The sequence below is a fragment of the Eptatretus burgeri genome, chromosome 15 (genome assembly GCF_056783735.1).
Source record: "Eptatretus burgeri isolate ZD-2024b chromosome 15, Ebu_testis_v1, whole genome shotgun sequence".
Lineage (NCBI taxonomy): Eukaryota > Metazoa > Chordata > Myxini > Myxiniformes > Myxinidae > Eptatretus > Eptatretus burgeri.
The window spans coordinates 64340364-64366473 of NC_140975.1; the positions used below are offsets into that span (position 1 = coordinate 64340364).

General features: G+C 42.4%; 1 protein-coding gene across 3 annotated transcripts in view; it reads left to right on the top strand.

The window, feature by feature from the left end:
* Nucleotides 1-26110, top strand: part of SEC14L1 (SEC14 like lipid binding 1) — a 58115-nt gene continuing 32005 nt past the window's right edge. For 2 of the 3 annotated variants that reach the window (XM_085856414.1, XM_085856416.1), the window contains exons 1-8: nt 1-297; nt 4147-4240; nt 8470-8619; nt 9236-9367; nt 17768-17896; nt 20817-21123; nt 22864-22973; nt 25617-25646. In XM_085856414.1, the coding sequence (XP_085712540.1) occupies nt 4178-4240; nt 8470-8619; nt 9236-9367; nt 17768-17896; nt 20817-21123; nt 22864-22973; nt 25617-25646 (921 nt within the window). In that variant the 5' untranslated portion in view covers nt 1-297; nt 4147-4177. The remainder of the gene's footprint in view (nt 298-4146; nt 4241-8469; nt 8620-9235; nt 9368-17767; nt 17897-20816; nt 21124-22863; nt 22974-25616; nt 25647-26110) is intronic. The other variant, XM_085856415.1, reaches the window with a different exon arrangement.

Sequence of the window (26110 nt, forward strand, 5' to 3'; positions counted from 1 at the left end):
TAATTACGTACCGTAGGTTCCGTTCTCACCGTCCGCGGTGCATTTTCACCGGGTGTGATTGGAAGAGTTCAACGAAGTATCGGTGGTTGTGGAAGTCACCCGAGCCGTGCGCGCTCCGTGTCTCCTCACGGCGAACAGCGGACATGCGGCCCGAGACGAAATGACATGCGACCCGAAACGAAGTGTTAGTGAGGAATCTGGTGGGTTTGTAACAGACGTGGCGGCACACGAACGATCCGACGGACCAGACGTTTGAAATCGTCACTTGTCTCTCTTTCTCACCATCAGGAGCTCCAGGTGAGTGCTGAGGAGGTGAGGGAGGGAGGGAGGGAGGGTGTGTGTGTGTGTGTGTGTGTGTGTGTGTGTGTGTGTGTGTGTGTGTGTGTGTGTGTGTGTGTGTGTGTGTGTGTGTGTGTGTGTGTGTGTGTGTGTGTGTGTGTGTGTGTGTGTGTGTGTTGTGAATGATTCGGTCTTGATGTCTGAGATGGTTTTTTCCAAGATGGGCTCGTCAATTGTTTCGATGGTCGCACCATCTCATGGTCTTGGTCAGTGATATCCGAAGGTTGAATGTGGTGGTAACATTATCTCAGGGTCGAGGTCGGTGATATCCGAAGGTTGAATGTGGTGGTAACATTATCTCAGGGTCTAGGTCTGTGATATCTGAAGGTTGAATGTGGTGGTAACATTATCTCATGGTCTTAGTCGGTGATATCCGAAGGTTGAATGTGGTGGTAACATTATCTCAGGGTCGAGGTCGGTGATATCCGAAGGTTGAATGTGGTGGTAACATTATCTCAGGGTCTAGGTCTGTGATATCCGAAGGTTGAATGTGGTGGTAACATTATCTCAGGGTCTAGGTCTGTGATATCCGAAGGTTGAATGTGGTGGTAACATTATCTCAGGGTCTAGGTCTGTGATATCCGAAGGTTGAATGTGGTGGTAACATTATCTCATGGTCTTAGTCGGTGATATCCGAAGGTTGAATGTGGTGGTAACATTATCTCAGGGTCTAGGTCTGTGATATCCGAAGGTTGAATGTGGTGGTAACATTATCTCAGGGTCTTGGTCGGTGATATCCCTTGAAGGGCTGTTTCACAATCAGGGTAACCACCATGTTCCACAAGCAGACAAAAAATGATCATTTATGTTTTTAAAGCATTTGTGCCCACAGATTACCTTGTATACCAGAGATAATGTGTATAATTTCAGAGCTACAAGTCAAAGAGTCAATGTGTGTTATAAACGAGAAGATTGGACGTCAGGTTTCCATTTGAATCATTACAAGACATTAACTGTCAAAATTAATATAATTGTTTTCTACGGGGGGGGGGGGGGGGACCATGGATTTGTGACTCAAAATCATTCTGCTTGTATAAATAATATTATGAATTTAATAAATATATTTAAAATTAACTGGAGAATACAATAATTCCAAATGATAAATCAGCAATGTTTGCATCATTATCTTTCTCATGCACATAATTTTACGGTTTTATGAGCCATTTCATACTTCTTTCCTTGAAAATTGACTTTTGTGATTTTTGGATTTCCAGAGAGGACATTTTTTGACGAATACCTATATACCTACACACTGGGTACAAATAGTTGCAATATAAAAGAAATTGCATGGAATGAATGTTATAAACAACTAATTTGTAGAACTTAATGTGCAAGATTCTAGCAGGAATAACAAAAAAAATGTTGCCAGATATTTATCTGTTCCGGAAAGGACACTTTTTGACAAATACATATATACCTACACACTGGGTACAAATAGTTGCGATGTTAAAGAAATTGCATGAAATGAATGTAATAAACAACTAATTTGCATAACTTAATGTGCAAGATTCTAGCAGGAATAACAAAAAAAATGTTGCCAGATATTTAGCTGTTCCAGAGAGGACACTTTTTGACGAATACCTATATACCTCCACACTGGGTACAAATAGTTGCGATATAAAAGAAATTTCATGAAATGAAATTTATAAACAACTAATTTGCATAACTTAATGTGCAAGATTCTAGTAGGAATAACAAAAAAAATGTTGCCAGATATTTATCTGTTCCGGAGAGGACACTTTTTGACGAATACATATATACCTACACACTGGGTACAAATAGTTGCGATATTAAAGAAATTGCATGAAATGAATGTTATAAACAACTAATTTGTATAACTTAATGTGCAAGATTCCAGCAGGAATAACAAAAAAAAATGTTGCCAGATATTTAGCTGTTCCGGAGAGGACACTTTTTGACGAATACATGTATACCTCCACACTGGGTACAAATAGTTGCGATATAAAAGAAATTGCATGAAATGAAATTTATAAACAACTAATTTGCATAACTTAATGTGCAAGATTCTAGCAGGAATAACCAAAAAAAAATGTTGCCCGATATTTAGCTGTTCCGGAGAGGACACTTTTTGACGAATACCTATATACCTCCACACTGGGTACAAATAGTTGCGATATAAAAGAAATTGCATGAAATGAAATTTATAAACAACTAATTTGTATAACTTAATGTGCAAGATTCCAGCAGGAATAACAAAAAAAAAATGTTGCCAGATATTTAGCTGTTCCGGAGAGGACACTTTTTGACGAATACATATATACCTCCACACTGGGTACAAATAGTTGCGATATAAAAGAAATTGCATGAAACGAAATTTATAAACAACTAATTTGCATAACTTAATGTGCAAGATTCTAGCAGGAATAACAAAAAAAATGTTGCCAGATATTTATCTGTTCCGGAGAGGACACTTTTTGACGAATACATATATACCTACACACTGGGTACAAATAGTTGCGATATTAAAGAAATTGCATGAAATGAATGTAATAAACAACTAATTTGCATAACTTAATGTGCAAGATTCTAGCAGGAATAACAAAAAAAATGTTGCCAGATATTTATCTGTTCCGGAGAGGACACTTTTTGACGAATACATATATACCTACACACTGGGTACAAATAGTTGCGATATTAAAGAAATTGCATGAAATGAATGTTATAAACAACTAATTTGTATAACTTAATGTGCAAGATTCCAGCAGGAATAACAAAAAAAAATGTTGCCAGATATTTAGCTGTTCCGGAGAGGACACTTTTTGACGAATACATGTATACCTCCACACTGGGTACAAATAGTTGCGATATAAAAAAATTGCATGAAATGTAATTTATAGACAACTAATTTGCATAACTTAATGTGCAAGATTCTAGCAGGAATAACCAAAAAAAAATGTTGCCCGATATTTAGCTGTTCCGGAGAGGACACTTTTTGACGGACAGGTATTTCCAGCACACATCAAGCCCAAACTTTTTTGTCTTTAGTGTCATGCAATAATAGGATGTGTTACTTCACAAAAGCTGAATAGTTCCAAGAATATGCATTCCTTCGCCATAGAATTAATGATGTGTTCCGGAGAGGACATTTTTGACGGCCAAAAGATGTGATCAGGAAAACATATTTCCCATAATGCAAATTAATTACACTGAATTTTATTTCTTCTGTGGAACAAATTAGACCTTTCAATGCAAAATATGTTCAGTGTTAAAGAATGCATATTATAATATAACTAAATATATAAAATTGACTGGGCAAATTGGGGATATAGTGATTTGAAACATGCAATTGGTCAAAATTTATCTGATTATTGCCTCTCCATAGAATAATAAGCTCAGTGTGACAAAGACATCACAGGTGTAGGTGGGACACATGTCTACCTGTGTAGTTATACATTAGACAACACCATAAGACCAACACAAAACATAGTGGCATGGCCCCATCTTGTTATTTGTACTAGATAACCCTGATTGTGAAACAGCCCTGAAGGTTGAATGTGGTGGTAACATTATCCAAGGGTCGATGCCTGTACCTTGCAGTCCGTTCGATATTTGTTACAATATGTGTTTATAAACCCGATTGATCGGTCTTGCTCGTTTATTTTTTAATCCTGTGTTCGATTGACCTATTTTTGCTTGGTACACAGTTTGAAAAGGTCATCAAAGCCCCCCTTTCTTTTTAATTTGGTCACGATCCGTGTCGTGCCCCCTATGATGACTGGGAGTACTTGTGTAACGATACGTGTACAAGAATGGTCGTTCACTTAAAAGACAATTTTGTGTCCACAGGTTCCTTTGCTGTTCCGGTCTTCGCTCCAAAATGGTGCAACAATACCAGTCACCCATCCGTGTTTACAAACACCCCTTTGAAATGGTGATGGCGGTAAGTATTGAAAATATATATATATATATATATATATATATATATATATATATATATATATATATATATATATATATATATATATATATATATATATATATATATATATATATATATATATATATAACTATTTAACTATAACTATTTGTACCCAGTGTGGAGGTATATACATTCAGTGTAATTATATATATATATATATATATATGCCTGGTGTTGGCGCAGTGGTTAGGGCAGCGGCTTGGGATCCAAGAGGTCCTGAGTTCAAGCCCCGTTGGGCCACTGAATTAATACACCAGGGGGTTGACTCAGCCTGTCATCCTTCCGAGGTCGGCGAAATGAGTACCAGTGTACTGGGCCGGTGTATACCCCGGTTAAAATAGGTGTACCATATCCCTGTGTCGTAAGAGGCGACCAGGGTTGCGTCAGGAAGGGCATCCGGCGTAAAACATGTGCCAAATCACGATGCGGATCATACGGATGATCCGCTGTGGCGACCCCTAACGGGAGCAGCCGAAAGAAGAAGAAGAAGATATATATATATATATATATATATATATATATATATATATATATATATATATATATACAAACCGACTTCGTTCAGTCGTTTAGTTTGTTGTTGGAACCTTTAACGGTCTCTAAAAGTTTTTTTTTTAATAAACAGGATGCAGTGAGTGACACACAGGGAGAGGTCTGTCGAAAGGTTAAGGACAAGTTGTTGATTCTCTTTAGTTTGCTTTGAATTGTTGTCATATGTATTGGGCTTTGGGGGGGGGCAGTGAGGGGGAGCGGTCAATTCTGCAAATGCCATTTTGAGGAATTGAAGTGAGTGGGGTTAACAGTTACTATGGATAAAGGAAGGAAGTTGTGACATTTGAGACACATTCATGACTCGAAATACTTTGTGGGATTTTTGTTTTGCATGAAAAGCCAAAAGTAAGAACCACAGTCGTTTGATCCAAAGTCCCTCAGTTATAATCAATAACTAACCATCAGGGAAGAAGCAAATCACGGGCCGCTATAGATTACCGAAGCTGAAACCTTTTGCACGGAAGCAAATATTTACGGAGACGAGTCGAGTTTAACCTCGGCGAGGCTGAGCTGTTGTTTTCGCTCGACTTTCCTGACAAGCAAATATAACATCGTCTATTTGTGATAGTTATGATTCTATTGTAACATCCTCTGTTACAGAGTGTCGGTGATACCAAAGCAGTTTCTTGGCAATGGTTATCCCGGGTGGTTTGTCGTTGCCTTCCCAACAGTAGTTGGCACAGGAATTAATAATTTGTTCATGGTGCCGGCGAGAGCTCGCCGACTCTTTGCGAAGGACACCGTGGGATCTTTGACGTCCACCAACTAATGCCGGCAGATGGGTTGCCCGGTTTAACTTCCATACGAGGGACGGTAGACATTGATGAATTGCCCTGCCTGTGAAACACCAGGATGGAAGTTGATAGCTGGGTTGGGATTCTAACCCAGGCTGGAAAGCTCAGATTACGAGTGCGAGTACCTGCGAGTACCTCTCGGCCATCCTGCCAAGCCGACTGTGACAGTACTTTACAGTAATATGTCTAATTGTGATTATGCTACTCTTGACTATCCACCAATTTGGGCCTGTTTGCTGTACCTTCCCTTTTAGCCTATTAAGTACCTAGCTTACACTTCTGAGATCCCAGGTTCAAATCTCACCTACGCTGTTCATTTGTCTGTCGACAAATGCACTTGGAATTAATGTAAAAGTATATCGATGTTTCTTAACGTCCTTATCTGACATACATAAACATGCATGTACAAGGAAGTCTCCCCATTAGCCTTTGACACAGGATGGGGGGGAGAAGAGGGTGCGGAGAGGGGTTGTGCTGTTCATGACATTCAGAAGATTCGTGTTTCCTGCTGTCCAGCTAGCTGACACATTAGTGTGTGGGCATAGGAAGTCCATTTCAAACTTGGGTCTGTGTAACTTAAAAAAAAAATTTTTTAAATCTGTTTATCGAGCACTTCCTCCTCTTTCTGCTGGGCATAGTCATGTGATTCACTTGATTGCACATCAGAAGTTTCCCTCTTGAGAGTTTCCTTCTGTATACATCTTATCCACTCCATGCGTCCTCTCCTGCCCTCCTGCCCTCCCCCATTCCTCCCCACACCCATTGTTTGTCCAAGTCTTCCTTTATCTTGGCCTTCAACGATGCTGGTGCTGTTTCTCCCCTTCTCTGTACTGTTATTTTAGTCATGTTGCGTCCTGAGATCCATTCCGTTTTTTTAGTACTAGCTCTTCCACAAGCCTCGACTATGTATTGAAAAAAAAAATATATATATATATATATATAGTGACTTGGTCCGACTTGAAATGAAGGGCACCCTTCAGAAGATCTTGCATTGGTCACGGCAAAGCGATATCTTCGACATTTTTATTTATTTTTTACAAGATTGAGGCTCATGGAAGAGCGAGGTGACTGGGTAAACAGACAGTGAACTGACGATGGGGCCACAGTTCGCTACAACCAGGAAGGGAACGGACGAACAAGAAAAGAAGAAAGACTGAGCAGGGAAGGAAACTTAGTTGTTACCTACAAATATGACAGTTAGGTGAGGGTAGAGTTGATTTGGGGGGGGGGGGGGTAAACATTAGGGTTAGGGATGGGGGATGGCACGCGATGGCGGTGTACCGCCTGATTTGAAGCGCTGCAGGGAAAAGTGAGACTGAGCAGCCTCAAGAAGGCCGTTCCACTAACGGGCCAAAAGGAAGAACAACCAAGAGTACTCATCATCGACTCTAATCTTGCAGAAAAGTAAAAAAGATGGACTCACACATTTGCTGCTCTTTTGCTTGGCATTCATTTTGTTATACAGGAGTCGAGCGCAAGTTTTGCAAATAATTACTCTGAGGATTGCGGCAGTTGGCAAAGTAACAGGATTATATTTGTTATAGCGCTGTGATATCGACACAAACGGTTTAATCAGAACGTAGTTTAATGTATCATTTTGGAACTGATTGATTGTAGGCATTCGATTTGCCAAAGCGTGGCGGAGATTTTGATCCTTTAAAATGGGTTCACGGTGAGGTCGTGACGTGTAAACGTATCCCATTTGTGAGTGAAGCGCACGTTTGGGGATTTGGTTGTTCTAATCCACGGCGAAGCTGTTTGCCTGCATTTGGCTTCCGTTGTGCCATTGAAAACTGCTGCCAAAGACCGTTTCACAGGAAAGGATGTCGAATGATTTGAGAGCATTGTTGTGCATGACCAGGAGGGTGGGGGGGTGAGGCAGGGGGGAGGGGGGGGTTCTTGCTTCAAAACCTCCATGTCCTTCTTTCTTTGTTTGTTATTATTTTGATTTCTGGCTAGTTGAGATGCCAATAAACCAAGTGTACTGTACACCTGGCCGTAAAGATCAGACCGTCCTGCATGTCGGAGAGGACTGTGTGTGGAGGAGATTCAACGGATCCTTTGCAGGACAACACGGGGCCGCTAATGCTGCAATGAAATGGCTCTCATGACTGGATCTTCAATTGTAATTGTTTAGGGGTCAAAGGAAAGAAGAAGATGCCAATAAAGGGATTTACAACTCTCTTTTTGGATTGCTACGCCGGTATCTCCTATCAGCAGCGCAGTACCGTGCATCCCTCTTTGGTTAAAGGCTGAATCAAAAACTTTGATGTTTTTTTACTTATTAATTATTGAACAACTTCCTTTTATGATTGCGATAATTCAGTTTGCTGTTGTGATGGGTAGCCACGTGATAGTCTGGCGCACGTGTGTGTGTGTGTGTGTGTGTGTGTGTGTGTGTGTGTGTGTGTGTGTGTGTGTGTGTGTGTGTGTGTGTGTGTGTGTGTGTGTGTGTGTGTGTGTGTGTGTGTGTGTGTGTGCAGGGGGGGAGGGGATGGAATGGAGTGTTGACACTGTGATTGTTGATGGGAACTTTGCCTCGGATTCTGGGAACACTGCTGGACAAACCAGTAACTGTTGTTGAGGAAGAGGAGGAGCCATCCATAAATTGCTCAAATTATTTTTGGTGCTGCTTGAAGGATTCCTGCGATTGCATTGAATCAAAACTGCCAATTTGATTTGTCAATTAAAGCTTTGACGTGCAGCAGTACTTGCAGTTACAATGAGGAACCTTTTTCATTAAATGTCGGAGTTTAAATGACTACAGGAAATGGAATGAGTAATAATGGATTTCATTTATTGTGCATTCACGCCCTGACTGCATACCTCCCCCACATGCCGCAGGCTTATGAGAAACGCTTTCCAACATGCCCGCTCATTCCTGTTTTCCTTGGAAGTGACAAGATCGGCGAGACTAAAAGCGATGATGGCGCAGTACACATCGTCGAACGGCGCTGCAAGCTCAACGTGGATGCTCCTCGCCTTCTCAAGAAGGTGCCGTCCTTCGGTTTTATCTTTCGACAAATCGGCCAATTAAGAAACGATGAATAGACCAACCAATTTCCGTTGATCGACCGAATGGACTGCCGACCATCCATGCCAATGAACCACACTGATTACGTTTGCTGGATTGCTTAAAAACCTCCGTGTGCACATTCGATCAAACAAATTGCCTCCGTTTTTGAACGGCAATTTCCACACACATTCGAGTCCCGGTTGGCGATATCCTCGTTGGCTTTCGATGCTATCGGAGTTGCATCTTTAGAGTCGGAAACATTTATCAAAATAGAATCCATCATTTGATGTATCATATCTTTCTGGAAGAGGTTTTATGAAACACAATGTTTCACCAGATGTTTTCACTGTGCTCGTGGGAAATTATGCCGGGTGATGGAATTGCCAGGTAATTTAGCAACGGTTGATGCATTTTTGCCTCAAGTTTCTCAACGTGAAAATGTTTCTCAACATTTTTGCCTCAACGTGAACGCAGTAGGTCGGATATTGAGACGTTTGGATGACGGTTGGGTTTGTGCAGTTTCGTTTTTATTACACCTTCTGGGCTGGATGTGCTGTGTTTGTAATGAATCTCGTTTTCTCTTCTGGCATGCAGATTGCTGGTGTGGATTATGTGTACTTCATCCAGAAAAACAAATTGGACTGGCGAGAAAGGACGTTGATGATCGAGGCCCACAATGAAAGCTTCAGCACACGGATTGTAGTAAACGAGACGTGCTCGTACAGCGTGAGTGCCAACTTGTACACTCTTTGTGTTGTGGTTTTTTGGGGGGATTTTTTTTTTCTTACAACTCCCTTTGTAGCATAGTTTATCGAATTGTCACATCCTGGAAATTTGGTGATACTGGTGGGTAGGGGTGCAGAAATGGGATTGGGGGGGGGGGGTGTTGGAGATTTTCCATCTCTTATTAGGTTTGGAGAGACACCTAATAGACCAGCACTAGAATATCGAGCTGTAGTTCTTGTTTGAATGACCAACATAAATATAGCTTAAAAAAACGCATTTTGAGCAGAAGTATTTGACACACACATACCCGTGTCTATTATTACCTCCGCCACCTTATGTATTCACCCTTGTCTGTCTGTCTCTCTGGTTGTTTGTTTATTTGCATGACATCTTATAAGGTTATGGACGGATTCGGATTGGTGGACAGGTTGGGTGTGTGACAAGAACGAGTTTATTCACTTTTGGTGACTATCCGAATCCAGATCCAGACATGAGAATTTCAAAAAAAATTTCAGTGATTCTTCACCATTGTGTGATCCGGCCAAAAACGATATATAGCATGATGTCTCAAAAAAGTTGTGGACGGATTCGGATGAGACATAGCGGATGTGTTGGGTCGGTGACAAAAACAAGCCGATTAGATTTTGGTTTTGGTACAGATGCAGATGTGGCCTATCAGTGAAATACCAAACATAAACTGTTTTGCCTGGCAGAGGTATTTTCTTTACATCATGCATGCATATATATATATATATATATATATATATATATATATATATATATATATATATATATATATATATATATTGATGTATTTCATCACAATAGTTGTCACCATTTAAACAATAACTGCTTTTGTTTCGGTATTACTTGACTATTTGAAGGATGTGCCTGGTGTTGGCTTAATGGTTAAGGTAGTGGGCTTGGGATCCTAGGGTCCTGAGTTCAAATCCCGCTCAGCTGTTGAATTAACACCAGGTGGGGTTTGACTCTGCCTGTCATCCTTCCGAGGTCGGCAAAATGAGTGCCAGCATGCTGGTATACTGTGTCGGAGTGGCGACCCATCCAGGATTGTTCCCAATAGCCAAAGAGACTGCTTCGGCGGCACCAACGCTCTGCACAGAGTATGGTCCTAATGGATGGATGGATTTGAAGGTTGATGTAAATGATACAAGTTCTACAACACCCTCTATGTACTCTCAGTGCAAACCTCAAAAGAGATGCACGTTCAAAGTAACAACTTTCGAAACTTTTAAGCAAGTGACCAATTATTCAGACCAGCTGGGCTTCATTGAGATTTCGACCCTTTCAGCCCAGGACCTTCACAAATGATGGCTCCACAACTTTGGCTGTGCGTCCACATCAGTCGATCCATGACCTCAGCCAAGTCCTTGCAGTTAACCACTCTAGCAATGTTTGTATATACGCATGCACGCACACACGCACGTACGTTCGCGTGCGTGTGCAGAGTTGGATACTTCAAGACTTGGGAGGGCTCTATTCCACCTTCTGAAACATGCATATGGATATAACAAGCAGCGACACACATTTCTTTCTTGCAGAAGTGAAGATGTTATAGAGCACTTGCCAAGTTGCCAGATATCACATCATATTCTGTTCACATACCAGAGTACATTTGTACAGTCGTATTGATGATTACATCATTTCTTTTTACAAATGTAGAATCTGTGATTGGGGGGCAGTGCACAACACTATTGTTGATGCCACAATTGCAGGGACTGTTACTTGTGGGTGTTGGTAAAGCATGGGGGAAGATGGGAGAGTTGAAAATCAAAGTATCATTCCCCATCATAATGACAGGAAGAGCGACATCAAATATGAGTACTGAAAGGGGTTTATGAACGAGTTTTTGGCTTTGCTCGTTGTAGATATAACGATTATACTTTTTATGTTAACCCCCCTCCTTCCCCCCCAAATGAGTTGATTGCAACATTTTATTTATTTATTTTCCAAGCATAGCTTGTGTATTTTGTTTTTTTGTGCAAGTGAAGTTTCAGAGAATTGGCTTGAGTTTTTATTTATTTATATTAACATGTTTCATTTTCTTCTTTCCATGACATATCCTAGTGCGTGCCAACTGGTACTTTTTGCTTAGCAACGTAAACCCCGAAGGCACGGATGCCACTGCCATAGCCCGGTGGGATTATGCTGAGAGCTACGACTGTGCACGTCTGACGCAAAACACCTGCAAAAGCAGCACTTTTCATATGGAGCCTTTCCGCACCATTTCCTTGGCACTTTGCCTGCCATTTTCGTTAGTAATTATAAGCTGGGATAATTAAGCTTTTGAACCTTCAATCATGCTTGTGCTGGCAGCTGCAATCATATAGTTCCACATGTTTTGCTGCAAATCTGGCACTACCAGTGGAAATCTTCACCATCTGGTTTCTGTCGATGTGCAGACACAACAGACATTCTGTACGTATCGACACTTGGGTCCTGCTTTATTGGTCCATTCTTAACTGCATTGCGGTGGCAATACCTTGCCATCCAAGGTGTGTGTGTGTGTGTGTGTGTGTGTGTGTGTGTGTGTGTGTGTGTGTGTGTGTGTGTGTGTGTGTGTGTGTGTGTGTGTGTGTGTGTGTGTGTGTATCCCTACTGTGCATGCATGTAAAAGAGATACATATACTTAACATGCCATTCTAATCACATTGTTTCAAGCATTTAGTGTAATACCAAAAAATGCGGTGGAACTGTTAGAGTGAAAAATGTAAGCTATAAAACATTCTGTGACTTGGTTTGACCTAAATCTCAGGTGAGCATAAAGACTTTACTGACTAACAAAAAAGTAAACGATGTCGTGTCTTGCTCGCATCATGAAACTTTTGTTCAGGATGTAAGTACAGTATTCCAAAAACCGTGACAACTTGATTTCAATTGAATGTTGTATTTTGAACAAGGATCGGAAAACGAGGCTGTAGTTTAGCAGTACTTTGGCTCTGGATTTGTCCTGATCACACGTGCGCAGAGGAGTGAGGTAATTGTTTTTACTCTGTTTGCCTGTCTCTGGCAGTCGAACGAAATTGAAAATCATGCCAAACAGAAAACTTATTATTTTTACGGACGTCAGAAAGGACACGAATAGGAGGCATGAAGAACTAATGTAACGTGTTGGATAAGTTGGTTTAAAGATGCAGCATCAACAGTGGTAAACTTCCAAAAAAGGTTGTTTTTTTTTTTTCCTTATACGTTCTTTAAAATCTTTATTTTATTTCAATTTAATTATATACATTAACACTGGAGAACACAAATTGCCTTTTTGGCATTTTCAAAAACCTTCCATTTCGTAGTACTGTACTTGGACAAAATATTATAGTATTTTTTATTTTTAATATATAATGCCGAGGCTCAAAAAGAGCTAGCACATAGAACATATAACAAGGGGAGCAGGAGACAAGAGAGGTGGGAGTGGGAAGCAAAAATAGTGGGGAAAGAGACACATGAGGAGATCTGTGGAAGGGAGAGGGTAAACATGATGGACACCACAAGGACTTTCAGGAAGGAAAGCAGGGAATACGAAGGAGTTGGGTTTGAGGTGGTAGAACGGGAGTAGAAAAGATCATGGTTTTGGATGGTGGAAGATAAGAGATGGTGGTGAACAGCTATTTTGAAGACCTGGAGGGAAGAATGGGATTGAAGAGTGTGTGGGAGTTTGTTCTGAAGGTGGGGAAAAAAGAGGAATGAAAGAGTTAAGATGAGCAGTGATTTGTGATTTTGGTAGTTTTACCAGAAGGGGGTTGCTGGTGGACCTTGAATGTCTTGCGGAAATATGGGTGGGACAGACAGCAGACAGTGCGGTGGGGGGGGGGGGCGGAGAGGAGATGGTAGAAGACAGAAAGACCACTGACCTGCCTGTGGTGAGAGAGTGAGAGACCCAAAGACTCAGCCTCTTCGTGGGAGGTATTAATGATCCTAAATGTCTTGGTTTCCACAGCGTGAAGCCAAGAAAGGTGAGAGGCAGGAGCACCAGCCCAAAGGGGAGAGGAGTACTCCATCAGGCTGTGGATGAAAGCATTGTCCATGGTCAGGAGCTCAGGAATGCCAAGGAAGGACTTTGCACGACGGAGGATTCCCAGTCGGCGACTGGCTTTGGAGGCCAGCTTGGAAATGTGGCTTTCCCAGGAAAGATCATGGCAGATAATGAGATCCAGCAGTTTGGATGAAAGGACTTCTTCAAGAGGATTGTTGAGAAAGTAGATGGGGTGGGGGCATGAGTGGGGGGGGGGGTTCCAGACGATCCTTTTGGAGAGAGAGCATGTGAGATTTGTCAGGATTGAAAGATGTGTTACACGTGTTGGACCAACTTGTGATTTTTATCCAGGTCTGCAGAGAGTGAAGAGGCTGCTGCTTGCTGATCTGAGGGTTGACAGATGGTATGGCAGAGGGTGGAGTCATCAGAAAAGAGATGAAGAGGTATACCCAGAGAATCGGAAAGATCAATGATGAAAACGAGAAAAAGAACAGGGCCCGGAACACTGCCTTGAACTCCAGCCTGGACAGGAAGAGGGGATGAGAGAACTCCATTTCGGGCCATACGTTGACTGCGACAGGAGAGGAAGTCTGCGAGCCATGAGTGGAGATGGCCTTAGATACCATAGGAAGAGAGTTGGTGAACAGGGCAGGGTGTCAGACAATGTCAAAAGCATGGGATATGGCTCTGATCTCATGTCTGGCATTGAGGACCTCCATCTATTGTTGAGAAAGCAGGAGCAGCAAGTCCAGGGTAGAGTGACCTGGTCTGAATCCAAATTGATAATTGGAAATCAAGCCATTGTTGAAGAGGAAGGATTTAATGTCAGGAGCGATGATGAATTCCATCACCTTGCTGATGATTGGGAGAAGGTTGATTGGTCTGTAGTTGCAGGGATCTGTTTTTGCAACTTTTTTTTATACAGAGCGGTAACATTTGCTGATTTCCAAGCAGATGGCAGATGACCTTGAGCAAATGAGATGGTGTATAGAACAGAGAGAGGGTGAGCAAGAGCAGCAGAGGTTTTTAGGACATGTGGGCTGATTTTACATCATCATGATCAAGTTTGCACCTAACAGACCCCACCCATGCCCTTTTTTTTTTCTCTTTTTTTTTTTTTTTTTTTTTTAAATCTCACGAGGAGGTGGGGTGAGGTGCTCTATGAACTGTCCAATTTTAGGTTTGTTGTTGATTTACTACAGACTTTTCCACTCAACCCGCACTAACCGTTGGGCTGGGGACATGACAGGATATTTGAACATTCATTTGCATGAAAGGAGCCCTTTGGCCAGTTCAAATTGGGGATGGAGTGTTTTGAGAGAGAATTTGAGGAGTCGTGTCTGTGGGAGTCTGAAATTGATATTGAGATTGAGATTGAGATGAGAGTTGTTGGATTAAAGTCGAGGTGGAGTGGATGGAGGTTTTAGTGGTGAAGTGTTGGCTTCGAATCGGCGGCACATAGCTCGAGTGCATGATTCCTGCATTTCTGCACCGCTCCTGTCGTGCGCCCCTCTTTACCCACTGTGGGACTTTACCTGTCATGCAAAACCCTCATGCTCTCCTGGCTTTGTCTGGGGTTAATCACCTTGGCTTGTGACGGTCACTTCTCCCTCGACCTCCACTTTCCAGTTCTTGTTCCAAGATTCATCCCACTCCCGGCATCCTTCTCTCGAGCTTAGTCGTTATTTGTTCTCCTATTAATCCGACCTCCCCATTTGATTTTATTATTTATTTAGCTTCCTCTGTGAGAACATGCCATTATAGTTGGTTATTGTTATTGGTTATTACCTCCACCACTGAAGGAGATGGAGGTTATGTTTTCACCCCTTCTGTCTGTTTGTTACTTGCAAAATCTTTGATTTTCTTCAATTTTGCAACTATATTGGGCAATCGATTTTGTTATTCTGTCTATCTGTCTATCACCTACAGGTAACATTTCACTGAATTAGGAAACTCACTATTTTTGAGGTCAAAAGTCAAATCGAGGTCAAACATCTAAAATCAATAATTGATCTGAAACATCGTCGATTTTCATCCGACTGACTTGGAAAATTAAACCGCAATTGCATAGTGCGTCACTGAATTGGGAAATCAACTAAATTTTTTTAAGGTCAACTCAAGGTCAAACTTCTAAAATCGTCAATTTATATCCTGTTAACTTCAAAGTTGAATAGGATTTGCATCGTCCATTACTGAATTGGGAAAGCAACTATTTTTGAGGTCAAAAGGTCAAAGGTCCACTCGAGGCCAATAAAATCATCAATTTCAATCTGAAAAATAATAAATTTTCATCCGATTGACCTGAACTCTGATTAAGATTGTCAATTTTAATCTTCATGAAATGGCCAATTTCATGTATCCATGGCAACCTTTGGAGAGGGGGTGGATTTTGCAGTCTTTTTCTTGTTTGTTTGTTTGTGTACAGGATATCTCAAAAAGTTGTAGACGGATCTGGATGAAGTTGTAGACGAAATTTGGTGGAACTTGGGTATGTGACGGCCAAAATGATTAGATTTTGGTGAAGTTCCAGATCTGGATCTGGATCCGAAAATTTTTTAAAGTGATTTTTCACCATTGAGAGATTGGACCAAAAATGTACACGTAGCAGGATTTCTGAAAAAGTTGTGGACGGATTCAGATGAAACTTGGTGGACAGGTTTTTGTATATAACAAGCAAGAATTGATTAGATTTTTTGCGAAGATCTTGATCTGGATGTGATTTAAAAAATAAATTTAAGTGATTCTTTTTCATTGAGTGATGGGGCTAAAACGATATGTAGCGCAATATCTCAAAAAGTTATGGACTGATTCGGACGAAACTTGGTGGTTGAGTTTGTGACAAGAACAAGCCTATTAAATTTTAGTTGAGGTCCGAATCCAGATCCAGCCTATTAGTGGGTTACCAAACGTAAACTAATCAGCATGGTGGAGGCATGCGTTCTACCTAGTGCCCTTTTAGTTCGTTTCTCTTTTTATATGTGATAAATTAATTTCTTCACTTGTAACCAAGACTGTGTTACTCGCTCCTTTCCATGGTACAATTTGGCTCTAAATTAAGCCATTTGGCAGGTTTGGAGGACCAGGTATCCGCTCGATCTGTTCAGTTATTCGAGCTCGCATTTGGAAGTGCTGCAACCTCCGGGCGTTTCGAACCGCCACCCAGAGGTGTGTGAAGATAACCTCTCCCGTCTCTCCTGACTGGGGCAATTTGCATTTTTGTTCACGAATCGTCCTATATGCATTATAATTTGACAAAAGGGATTTTAAATTTGGATGCTGCTCAAATTAAACACGTAAAGAAAGTGTCCCCCAAGATGAGAGACGTCTATTTGACTTTCTGCGTGCATTGTTTCCTTCACATTTGTCGGTGAATGCTTTGACGGATGTTTTCTAAAACACTTTTTTTTTCTGAAAGAATATTCCATTGTGCGTTGCCAAAGACTCTTGGTGTCGAGCCTATACTCGGTCGTCCATTCAAAATGAGTGTTGAAACAAAAAGCCACCAATTTATCCGCGTCGCCTGATTATCCCCCGCAGGCATCCGCATCCCATCGCAGTTGACGGCCCTCGTGATTATTGGATCCGTGTTGCAGGGAAAAACAAAAAAACCCCCATCATTCCTTTTGCTGCCCATTGTTCCACGTTCAATTACCTTGCCCGTATTTCACTTCGCTGTGGACGCTCATCGATCGCCTAACGTGCCGGCGGACCGCCCATGCGTGTGCTCAGGCAGTGAAAGGCTGCGAATTATCTTTGTACCTCTCCCGTCCACTTGCCACGGCTGCTCGGGTTTTGTCCACGTGGGTGGCTTTTTTTTTTTTACTGCAGCACAGCAAATTGTGCGTCATTTGAGTTATTTAATTTTTTTTAAATGTTTTTTAGGGTTTTTCATCTGCAGCCATTAGCGAGGATATTTCTCTGCCTTGACCTTTGTTGCTGCGGTCATCTGTTTATCAATTGCTTTGGCAGGGGGGGGGGTGGTGGGGGTATTCTGGTCTGTGAAGGTCGGTGGTTCAAATCTTGGCCAAGTTATACCAAAGACTTTATAAATGGTACGTGCTTTTTCCTTGCTTGGCGTTCAGCATTTAAAAGGATAGAGCACGAACATACAACAATGGAAGGCAATGGCAAACCACCCAGTGTAACCCTTGCCAAGAAACTACTTTGGCAACACCAACCCTCTGTAAAGACTATGGTACATCAAATCAAAATCCTTTCTGCAAGACATTCTTTTGATTGTCAACTTCTTTGTAATGTTTATTCATTTTCACCCTTTACGTCATCCTGGAGTCATTATATGCTCCGGATTGCCAATTGCATACCTAGAGAGGTCAATTGGAGTGTGAGAGAGTGTGCATTTCATCTGTTTGTTCTCCTTCTGTCCCTCTTTAAAAATCCCCCCCCCAAAGGTTCACCCCGAGAATGACGATTGGACATGCTTCGAGCAAACTGCGAGTCTGGACATCAAGTCGTTCTTTGGCTTTGAAAGCACGGTGGAAAAGGTGGCAATGAAGCAGTACACGGCGAACATCAATAAGGTTGGTCTTGGTTTCTCTTTAAGCATGACAATGCCTCTTCAGAATTGGCATATCTAACTAAAAACTGCTCTTCTAATTCAGCGCCAGCACTGGCCGCCGTATCTCGGAGAAATCTGTCCTTCAGATGGCAATGGAAAGCCTGGCATCCAATTTGCATTTAGGTCGTTCGAGTTCGAGATCCTTGAGATTGGTAGGCCATTGTTTGCTCGTACCGTGCTCAAATCCGTTGTTTGTTTGGGGTGAGCTGGTATCGCTGGAAATTAGCGCAACCTGCGGTGATCGGGAGTGCTGTGGTGTGGATAATGTCAAGGCCTCAGAATTGTCCGATTCTGGTTAAATGGATAAGCCTTTCCTCTTCTCTCCGTCTGGGAGAGAACCACAAATGGCCTCCTTTCTTTAAATCTCCTTGTTCAGAGCAGATTGGCAAGGCCAGTACTGAGACTTTTTGCTGCATGGACGGTGTTGATAATTGGTGCCCTGTGTGTAATCCCAGAGTTATACCTCAAGGAATTGACAAGCTTGTTGAGGCTTGTTAACCGCTTTCTATCCTTCCACACACATACACCCTCCTATTCTATTTACACCTGTGGTTCCCAGAAATTAAGATTGGTGGTGCAGACCTTCAGCCATCTGTGGGCATCAACGGGAGTTGGAGGGTGGGGGGGGGGTAGCATTAGCCTCCGCACACAACCAAATGATGTCATCCTGTGACTCGCTACATGCAACAAATGACAATTTGTGGAAGGCTGTGGTTCATCCTGCTTGTGTTGTTATTTTGTCATCATAATACGTCACAATCATAGTTGTACATGGAGGTCTGCAAAATTGTTGGCGGTTCGTAAAGGGGTCCACACACCCAACAAGGTTGCGAATCACTTGGCGAGGACTCGAGGTGATGCAAGATCAATGTAAGTTAATGTTGAGGTAGTTTACTGCTGGTTTACTTTCGAAGATGATCTATATAGGAATGGAGAAATTAACCAGGGTACCCCACCCCATAGTTACCCTCACCAGAGGAGAGGGTATTGCATTTGGGTCCGTTTGTTTGTTTGTCCACAACCGCTTGTTGGATTGAGACAAAATTTTCACCATCTGAGGAATTGCTCATGTAGAATGTTTTATTGATAATTATGATATCATGAGTCACGTGGCGTGGCAGCCATGTTGGAAAAACGGGGAAAAAATTGGACATCTATCTCCGAAACTACACGAAGGAAAAAATTTGAAACTTGGCACATGGCAAGTGCCTTCATTATGACATCAAAATTACATATGTAGAACACTACATCTGATGAGGATAAAATGCTCCGTAGAAAGAAAAACATTAATGACGTCATCAGCCACGTGATTCGGCAGCCATGTTGTTTATTTTTTTTTGTTTTTTTTAACCTTCAAAAATCTTTGAAATGGCTGAACAGTTCGAGGTGACAGTCTTACGTGTTTGACCGCCTATCCATGAGGAACTAAAGGTTCACACATATGACGTCATAGGTCACATAGTTTGGCAGCCATGTTGGATTTTTCCTAAAACCTATAAAAAAATCTTCTTCTCCAGAAGGGCAGGACAGATCGAGGAGAAACTTCACAAAAATGTTTCCCACGCCTTGGGGATACCAGGGTATTCATGAATAAATGATAAGTCACATGGTCTGGCAGCCATATTGGATTGAACGAAGATCTATAAAGTAAATTATTTCTCTTGAACTGCTTGATCAATTGACATGAAACTTCACAATTACGATCTGGTAGTGCTGGGGAATGTATGTTTTAAATTTCAACCTGATCGGACGCGTGGTGTGACGGCCAGAATTATTTAACTTTTTAAAATCTGGGTTCTTTTTGATAATTTTTTTTTTTAATTTAATTTTGAACAAGGCTCACTTGGCTGCGCGTGGACGAGTTTGTGGGTAGAGAGTCTCAGCTGAAACCCAAATCCTATCCAGGTTCCTCCTAATGACTTCATCTTTGCTTTTCGCTCGTTCGTGCTCCTTCCGATTGCTCCAGTGCAGGACTGTACCTATTTGGTCTTCTGTTTGATTTGAATTGAATTTGTTTTAACCCCATCCTAAATTAATTTGAATAATAATAAACGTCATGGGTCAGGGTCAGGTGTCTGATCAAAGCGGGACGTCTTGGTACCCGGTCATCACTGCCGGCAGTTATAAAGTGGCAGTTCTAGTTATGTCTCTTAATTACATAACACACCAGCACACAAACACCACACAAGTCCTGGCAACAGTGTGCAATCTCTGATTGCTCTTTTTCTTGTTGATATAAGTGACTGTGTTGCATAAAATCTTTATCGTATCAGCATAGAAGTTAGGGACTATCTTTTTCTTTGTTATACACATCCGACTGAACGCGACCCCTCACTAATTCATTCCCCCTCCCCACACTCACCTTTATGTTTCATACAAACCGATATCCCCCCTCGTCCCCGTCCCCGTTCAATTTTATTCCAATGTCCTCCAAGCCTCATTCTCTTCTCTCCCCACTCTAACCTCTTTCTTTTGTTTCCTGTCATCCTCCCTTCCTCTTTCTTTCATGAATCACTTTACTTGTTTGGTACATCCCATTGTTGGCCGAGAATAGTAAATATGAATAATTGTTTTCAGTCATTTAATTAGCTACAACTGTGAAAAGATATATCAATTTGATGACCCTTAAAAAAAAAAAAAAAAAAAAAAAGAGTACATCGTAAACATTGTCAAAAAAAGAGTACATCGAAACAGCAGGCTCGTGATGATCATCATGTTTCTTTTGAAAGAATTTTTGAAACATTGGCTTGATGATAGAAGGGCAAAGGGGATTGATCAACATCCATTCCATCAAATGGGACCATACTCTGTGCAGAGCGTTGGTGCTGCCTAAGCAGTCTCCTTGATCAACCTGACATTGTCAAATCTGTTCCACGATCCAGGGCAAGGAGGTGATTGAGTTTTACCTCAAGGAACTCATCGACTCTGGTGTTACACACATCCCCCGCTGGGAACCACCATGCACGACTCCCACCGCCAAGGATCCCGAGGAGGTTTTGGCACCCCGAAGGCTCACCATCGACAGCGTCTCTTCTCAGAGTATCGTGAGCGTCAAGGCGGCCACGAGTTTGGCGGATGCTTCAGCTGTGCCGAGCTTGAAAGACTGTAATAATAGTGGTACCGGTGAACCGCTTCCTTGTGGCTCGACTGACGCCACTTCATCAGACATCCTCGCCATGACGCCAGATGGTGAGCATTGTTCGTGATGATCGTGACGATCGGGTGACTTGTGATGTAGCGATGCTTTGTTAACCGACGCGTTTTGTTTGTTTAAAATAAAACAAAATGGGAATTCAAAATTTTGCCACTCTTGCTATTGCTAACAAGACTTTTGATCCTTTAGCCGAATGCGTGTCGGCGCGATGGAAATGCCATCGACTGACCGAATGCACCCTTGTGTACACTGACCGCCATTTTGTACAGCATCACCTCGGCAGAATCGTTCCACGTGCAATTGATTTTTGCTTTCCACAACTCCCGTGCCGTAAAGGTTTTATGGGAAAAAATTTTTTTTAATCTTGCTAGCTCATGAGATTTACATTTTTACAATAAGTTAGAGGTTCCCCAACGTTTTTCCTGCTTGCTTGTAAAGCGCTTTGTCATCAGTCGATGTGGACCACTTACTTATAACCACGGTGTACGAGTGGAATGGATGTACGTGTAAACACCTCGGCACTGTTCCGTTGTGTTTGTCAGCTTTAAACTAATATTATTTATTTATTTTCCATTTTATAACCAGAGCGTGGCATCTGTAAGTTCGTCCATCCCGCCTGACGATGCACGAAGATTGAACAACTCGTCTTGCTGGTTACGGCGAGTGTAGATCTGCACCGGCGGACAGGCAGAACGACGGATGGAATCGACAGAACGTTGAACGTGGTATACAATCTGCCATGGAAAGCGAGGAGAAGAGCTGACGTTTCGGGTGTTCACCCTTTTGTCAGAGCAAAAGAGCAGGACGAGCACTTCGACCTGTTGCTCCGACAAAGTGCTGATGCCCAAAAGGTCGGCTTCTCCTCGCTTTCCGCGGATGTTTGCATGCTTCGATTAACGCTCTGTCGATCTCATTCATCGATGCGCATGGATCGGCCACTCTCTGGCTTCTTTGCGATTTTCAAAAAAGACCTTCACTGACTTCTTCAAATGACGTCATTGTTCTATCATGTTTGATTTGCGTTGCTTCTTTTACAAACTCTCCACATTGTTAAAACCAAAGTGATTGGCTGATTATGTGAAAGCGCATGCCCATGTGTCTTGCCTTTATCCGCTCAAATATCCCCGACCAGAATTGATTCAACAACTGCACAAATGCCACCCCATTCAAGTCGCGTGTGTGTGTGTGTGTGTGTGTGTGTGTGTGTGTGTGTGTGTGTGTGTGTGTGTGTGTGTGTGTGTGTGTGTGTGTGTGTGTGTGTGTGTGTGTGTGTGTGCGTGTGTGTGTGCGTGCGTGCGTGCGTGCGTGCGTGCGTGCGTGCGTGCGTGCGTTATTTGGTGATGGCTCTTTCTCCCTTCCTTTGTGCTCTCCACATCCGAAAGAGCCATTTTGCTTGAAATGACGTCCCAAAATCAAGTCTGGAAAAGTTCAAAAGAGTCACTGTGAAGCCTCTGAGACCACGTTAGGAGCGCAGGAAGTAGGACACCAAGGGAGACAGGTGCACAAACTGTACCCCTAGTGTATTATTATACAGATGGACAAGCACGTAGGGTATGTGGCATTTGAACCTGTGTTCCTTAAATCATAAGCTCGGGGTGGGGGAGGGGGATGACTTGGAGAAATTACAATTAGGAATCCCAATTGAACTTTAATTTATTTTTAAACTCTCCTGCTTGTGCTGAGTCTGAGTTTTGATGGGAGAAACACATGTATTTTCAACAAAGATCATCTTCCTAGTTTTGGTGGGGTTTTTTTGGCATATTTTGTGTTCACAGACAAACTAGAGGCAGACTACATCCAGCGTTACCTTGGAGCACTCACTCCATTGCAGGAGAGCTGTCTTATTCGGTTGCGGCATTGGCTGCAGGACTCTCACAAAGGGAAGGTAAGAGTTGGGATTTGTTAATTGCATAAGCGAGTCAAAAGCCTCCATTCCAGCTTTTTCTTTTTCCCTATCTTCTTTCAGTACCCCACGCCTCACATATGACCCTCCACTTCATCCTCCTCCCCACCCATTGTTTTTTTTTTCTGGAGATCAATGAAATGCATAGTGATGACAATAATTTCCAACCTTCATCCCTTTTTCCTCCTCATCCTCCATGAATTGCATCCTGATTTGGCATGGAATGGCCATGACTTGGTATTTAGATGGTGGGTTTTTTGTAAGTCGGTGCTAAATTGACCAATGACCCTTCGATGTTCTCGGGTGCCTGCTTGGTAAGGCAGCATTTGTTACCGAATATCAGGGGAGAATGTGCACTTCTACTTTCTTGATTTATTTCTTGTAATATATTTATTTTTAAAGGGGGGAGGAGAGGGGCAGGTGATGATGTATTCAACACCTTTTTACATTCCACACATTGCAAGTTTAAACAAAAAAAAAACTTGTAAATACAACACAAAAGTGCTTCAACCCTTTGTTTACTGATGGGACTTGAAAAGGTTACTATGACTACCTTTAATGTCAACAATAAAAGCATCACCGTCCGTTGGCAGAGGGAAGCTTTTAGGCCCAGTTATTTCATGAACTGACTGCAGATGGGACTTGAGAAGTTGAAAGTCCCACCCCTTATTAATACACTATATCCAGGGAACATCTACTTGCTTCAACTACCTGTTAGGACCTCTTAGTCCATGCAGATGGTGAACAGGAATTTGCAACAGACTATAGTAACTGCATACCTGGGATGTGAGCACCTCATGCGTAATGAGGTACCAGGAAATTTTTTGCATCGTCCATGTATGTCTTGTGGTTGTAAGGATAGGGATTAAAAAAAAAAGGTTGTTCAGTTGTCCCATGCCGGTTTTGTGTCTAACGACCATAATTGACAGGGTTGTCGATGTAATGCGTGATGTGTACTCGTGTGACAATGGCAGGATGGCCCAGAGGTACGCACACTCACCTCTAAGCTGCCTGGCCTGGGTTTGAATCCCGACGCAACGAAAAACTGTCATCCCAGTGTTCCACAGGCAGGGCGTTTCATCAATGTGTGTGTCGTCCCTCGGATGGACGTTAAACTGGGCATTCCCTCTGCCGGCATTCGTTGGTGGACGATAAAGATCCCACGGTGTCCTTCACCAAGAATAGGTGAGCTATCGCCGGCAACCTGAAAAAAATTACAAATCCTTGCCCGAACCTCCAAGAGAGCACTGCATCAGCGGCACAGCCGTGCCCTCGGCCAATATTGCTACCCTACAGCCTTGTGCTGCATACAAAAGAAGATAAAGATGACAATGGGCATGAACGCAGGTTTTACTCTTCTTGTTTTTAGTTAATACTGTATTTCATTTGATTGGATCTTGCGTTTAAATAATGATGACACCTGATCACTCAGCCAAAACTGCTCCTCCAACGTGAACTCCATTGCAGGGCTTGCGGTTTATCACAGTGAGTGTGGAGTTCGAATGATGCTGCAATCGTTTGTCTTGGGGGGGGGGGGGGAGTTTTCCCCATTCTGTGCCAAATGTGCAAGTTTTATCTGGTCAGTCTGAAACTTTGAGCTGCACTGGGTGTTGCTGTTAAAACGCCGTTGTGCGTCACGGCAAACCGGACATTAACTTTGACTCGGCACTTACTCAAATCCTACCGGGTGTTTACTGCAAGGGAAATGTTGTCGTCGGTAATCACATGACAATCTAGAGCAAAGTTTGGAGATGTTCAGGAGATTGGTGTTCGGTTATTAGACTACCTCGGTGCACCATAACGAGCCATTCTTCAGGATCGGCGATCGATCGGATCATTCGATCGATCTATCTCTTCTGTAGCTCGTTTCACTCGGAAGCAAAGTCTCAAAAGTGCTGAATGGTAATTGTGAGTTCATGGTCGTCGTCACAGTAGATGGTAGTTGTGAGTTGACGAAGCTTTTATTTAATCTACTCGGGATAATCTACTAAAAACGAAACGATCATCCTCAATTATGAAGCACGTGATGTGTGTGTGTGTATCAGGAAATGGAGCACTACTTTGCAATTTAGTAATGCCCTTTTAAAATTGAACTCCTAAACTTTTATTTTGATTCAAGTGGTGGCTCAATCATTCATCACATTACTTTTGCATGTTCTTCAACCTTGGCCGCATTCGGTCCGCATTCCTCCCTTAGCGAGCGAGCGGCCTCTGCCCATCATCCTTTCCTTTGTTTAATTTTTTTAAACTCCATTCATTTTCCCTTCCACATTGTCCAATTTCATTTGAACACTGCTCACTTCTCTCCTCCCCCATCCCTCTCCTCTTTCCCACTTACAGCCCTCTGTTTCATCTAATTTTCTTCCTCTTCTCCCCCAATTATGGTTTCGCTTCTTCCACCTCGTTTTCCATTCTGCTTTCTCCTGCTATTCCCACCTCTTCCCCTCTCCTTTCTAGTTTGTCATCTTCCTCCTGTTTGTTAATTTCCCAATTGTCCTCACGCCTTCATTTGGACCTCATCCACATTCCCTCCCCTACTCTCCTCCCTATATTCAACACCTCTTTGCCAAGGGACCCCATCGAGCCGCGTTAAGCACACTCGCTTGTCTGTGTCTGCCCCTATAGCCGGAAGCTGACCGTTGGAGTGCTGAGAAGGTACGACGTGTTAAAGAAGGGTAGTTTCCCCTTTGCTTGCTTTCTTCCATATTGTAAAAACTGCTTCCATTGCTTCCTAAATCTTGCATGTTGTGTCTGGCTTTCTTTTACGATGCACGTTCCCCAGTATATCATTCAGTTGTGCTTTGTCCACTTTGCGTTGCCTTGTCATACTCTTTCTTTCTCCCCCCCCCACTTCCCCATTTATGGTTTTTCTTTGTTAACCTGGTTTGGAGTGGTTTTCTTAGTGCAGTGCTCTTCACCCAAACCTAAATGCCTTGTCGCAAAAAGGAATGTTTGTGAAAATAAATCTTTGCCTATTATAGACTCGCCAAGTAACTTGCACAATTGTCAATGGTCTCGTCGTAAAATGTTGTTGAGGTAAGCATGCTGGAGTGTTAAAATGGGGAGGTACGTGAAACGTTATCACAGCTCTCTTCGAGCCCTGTTGTTGTGGATAATTA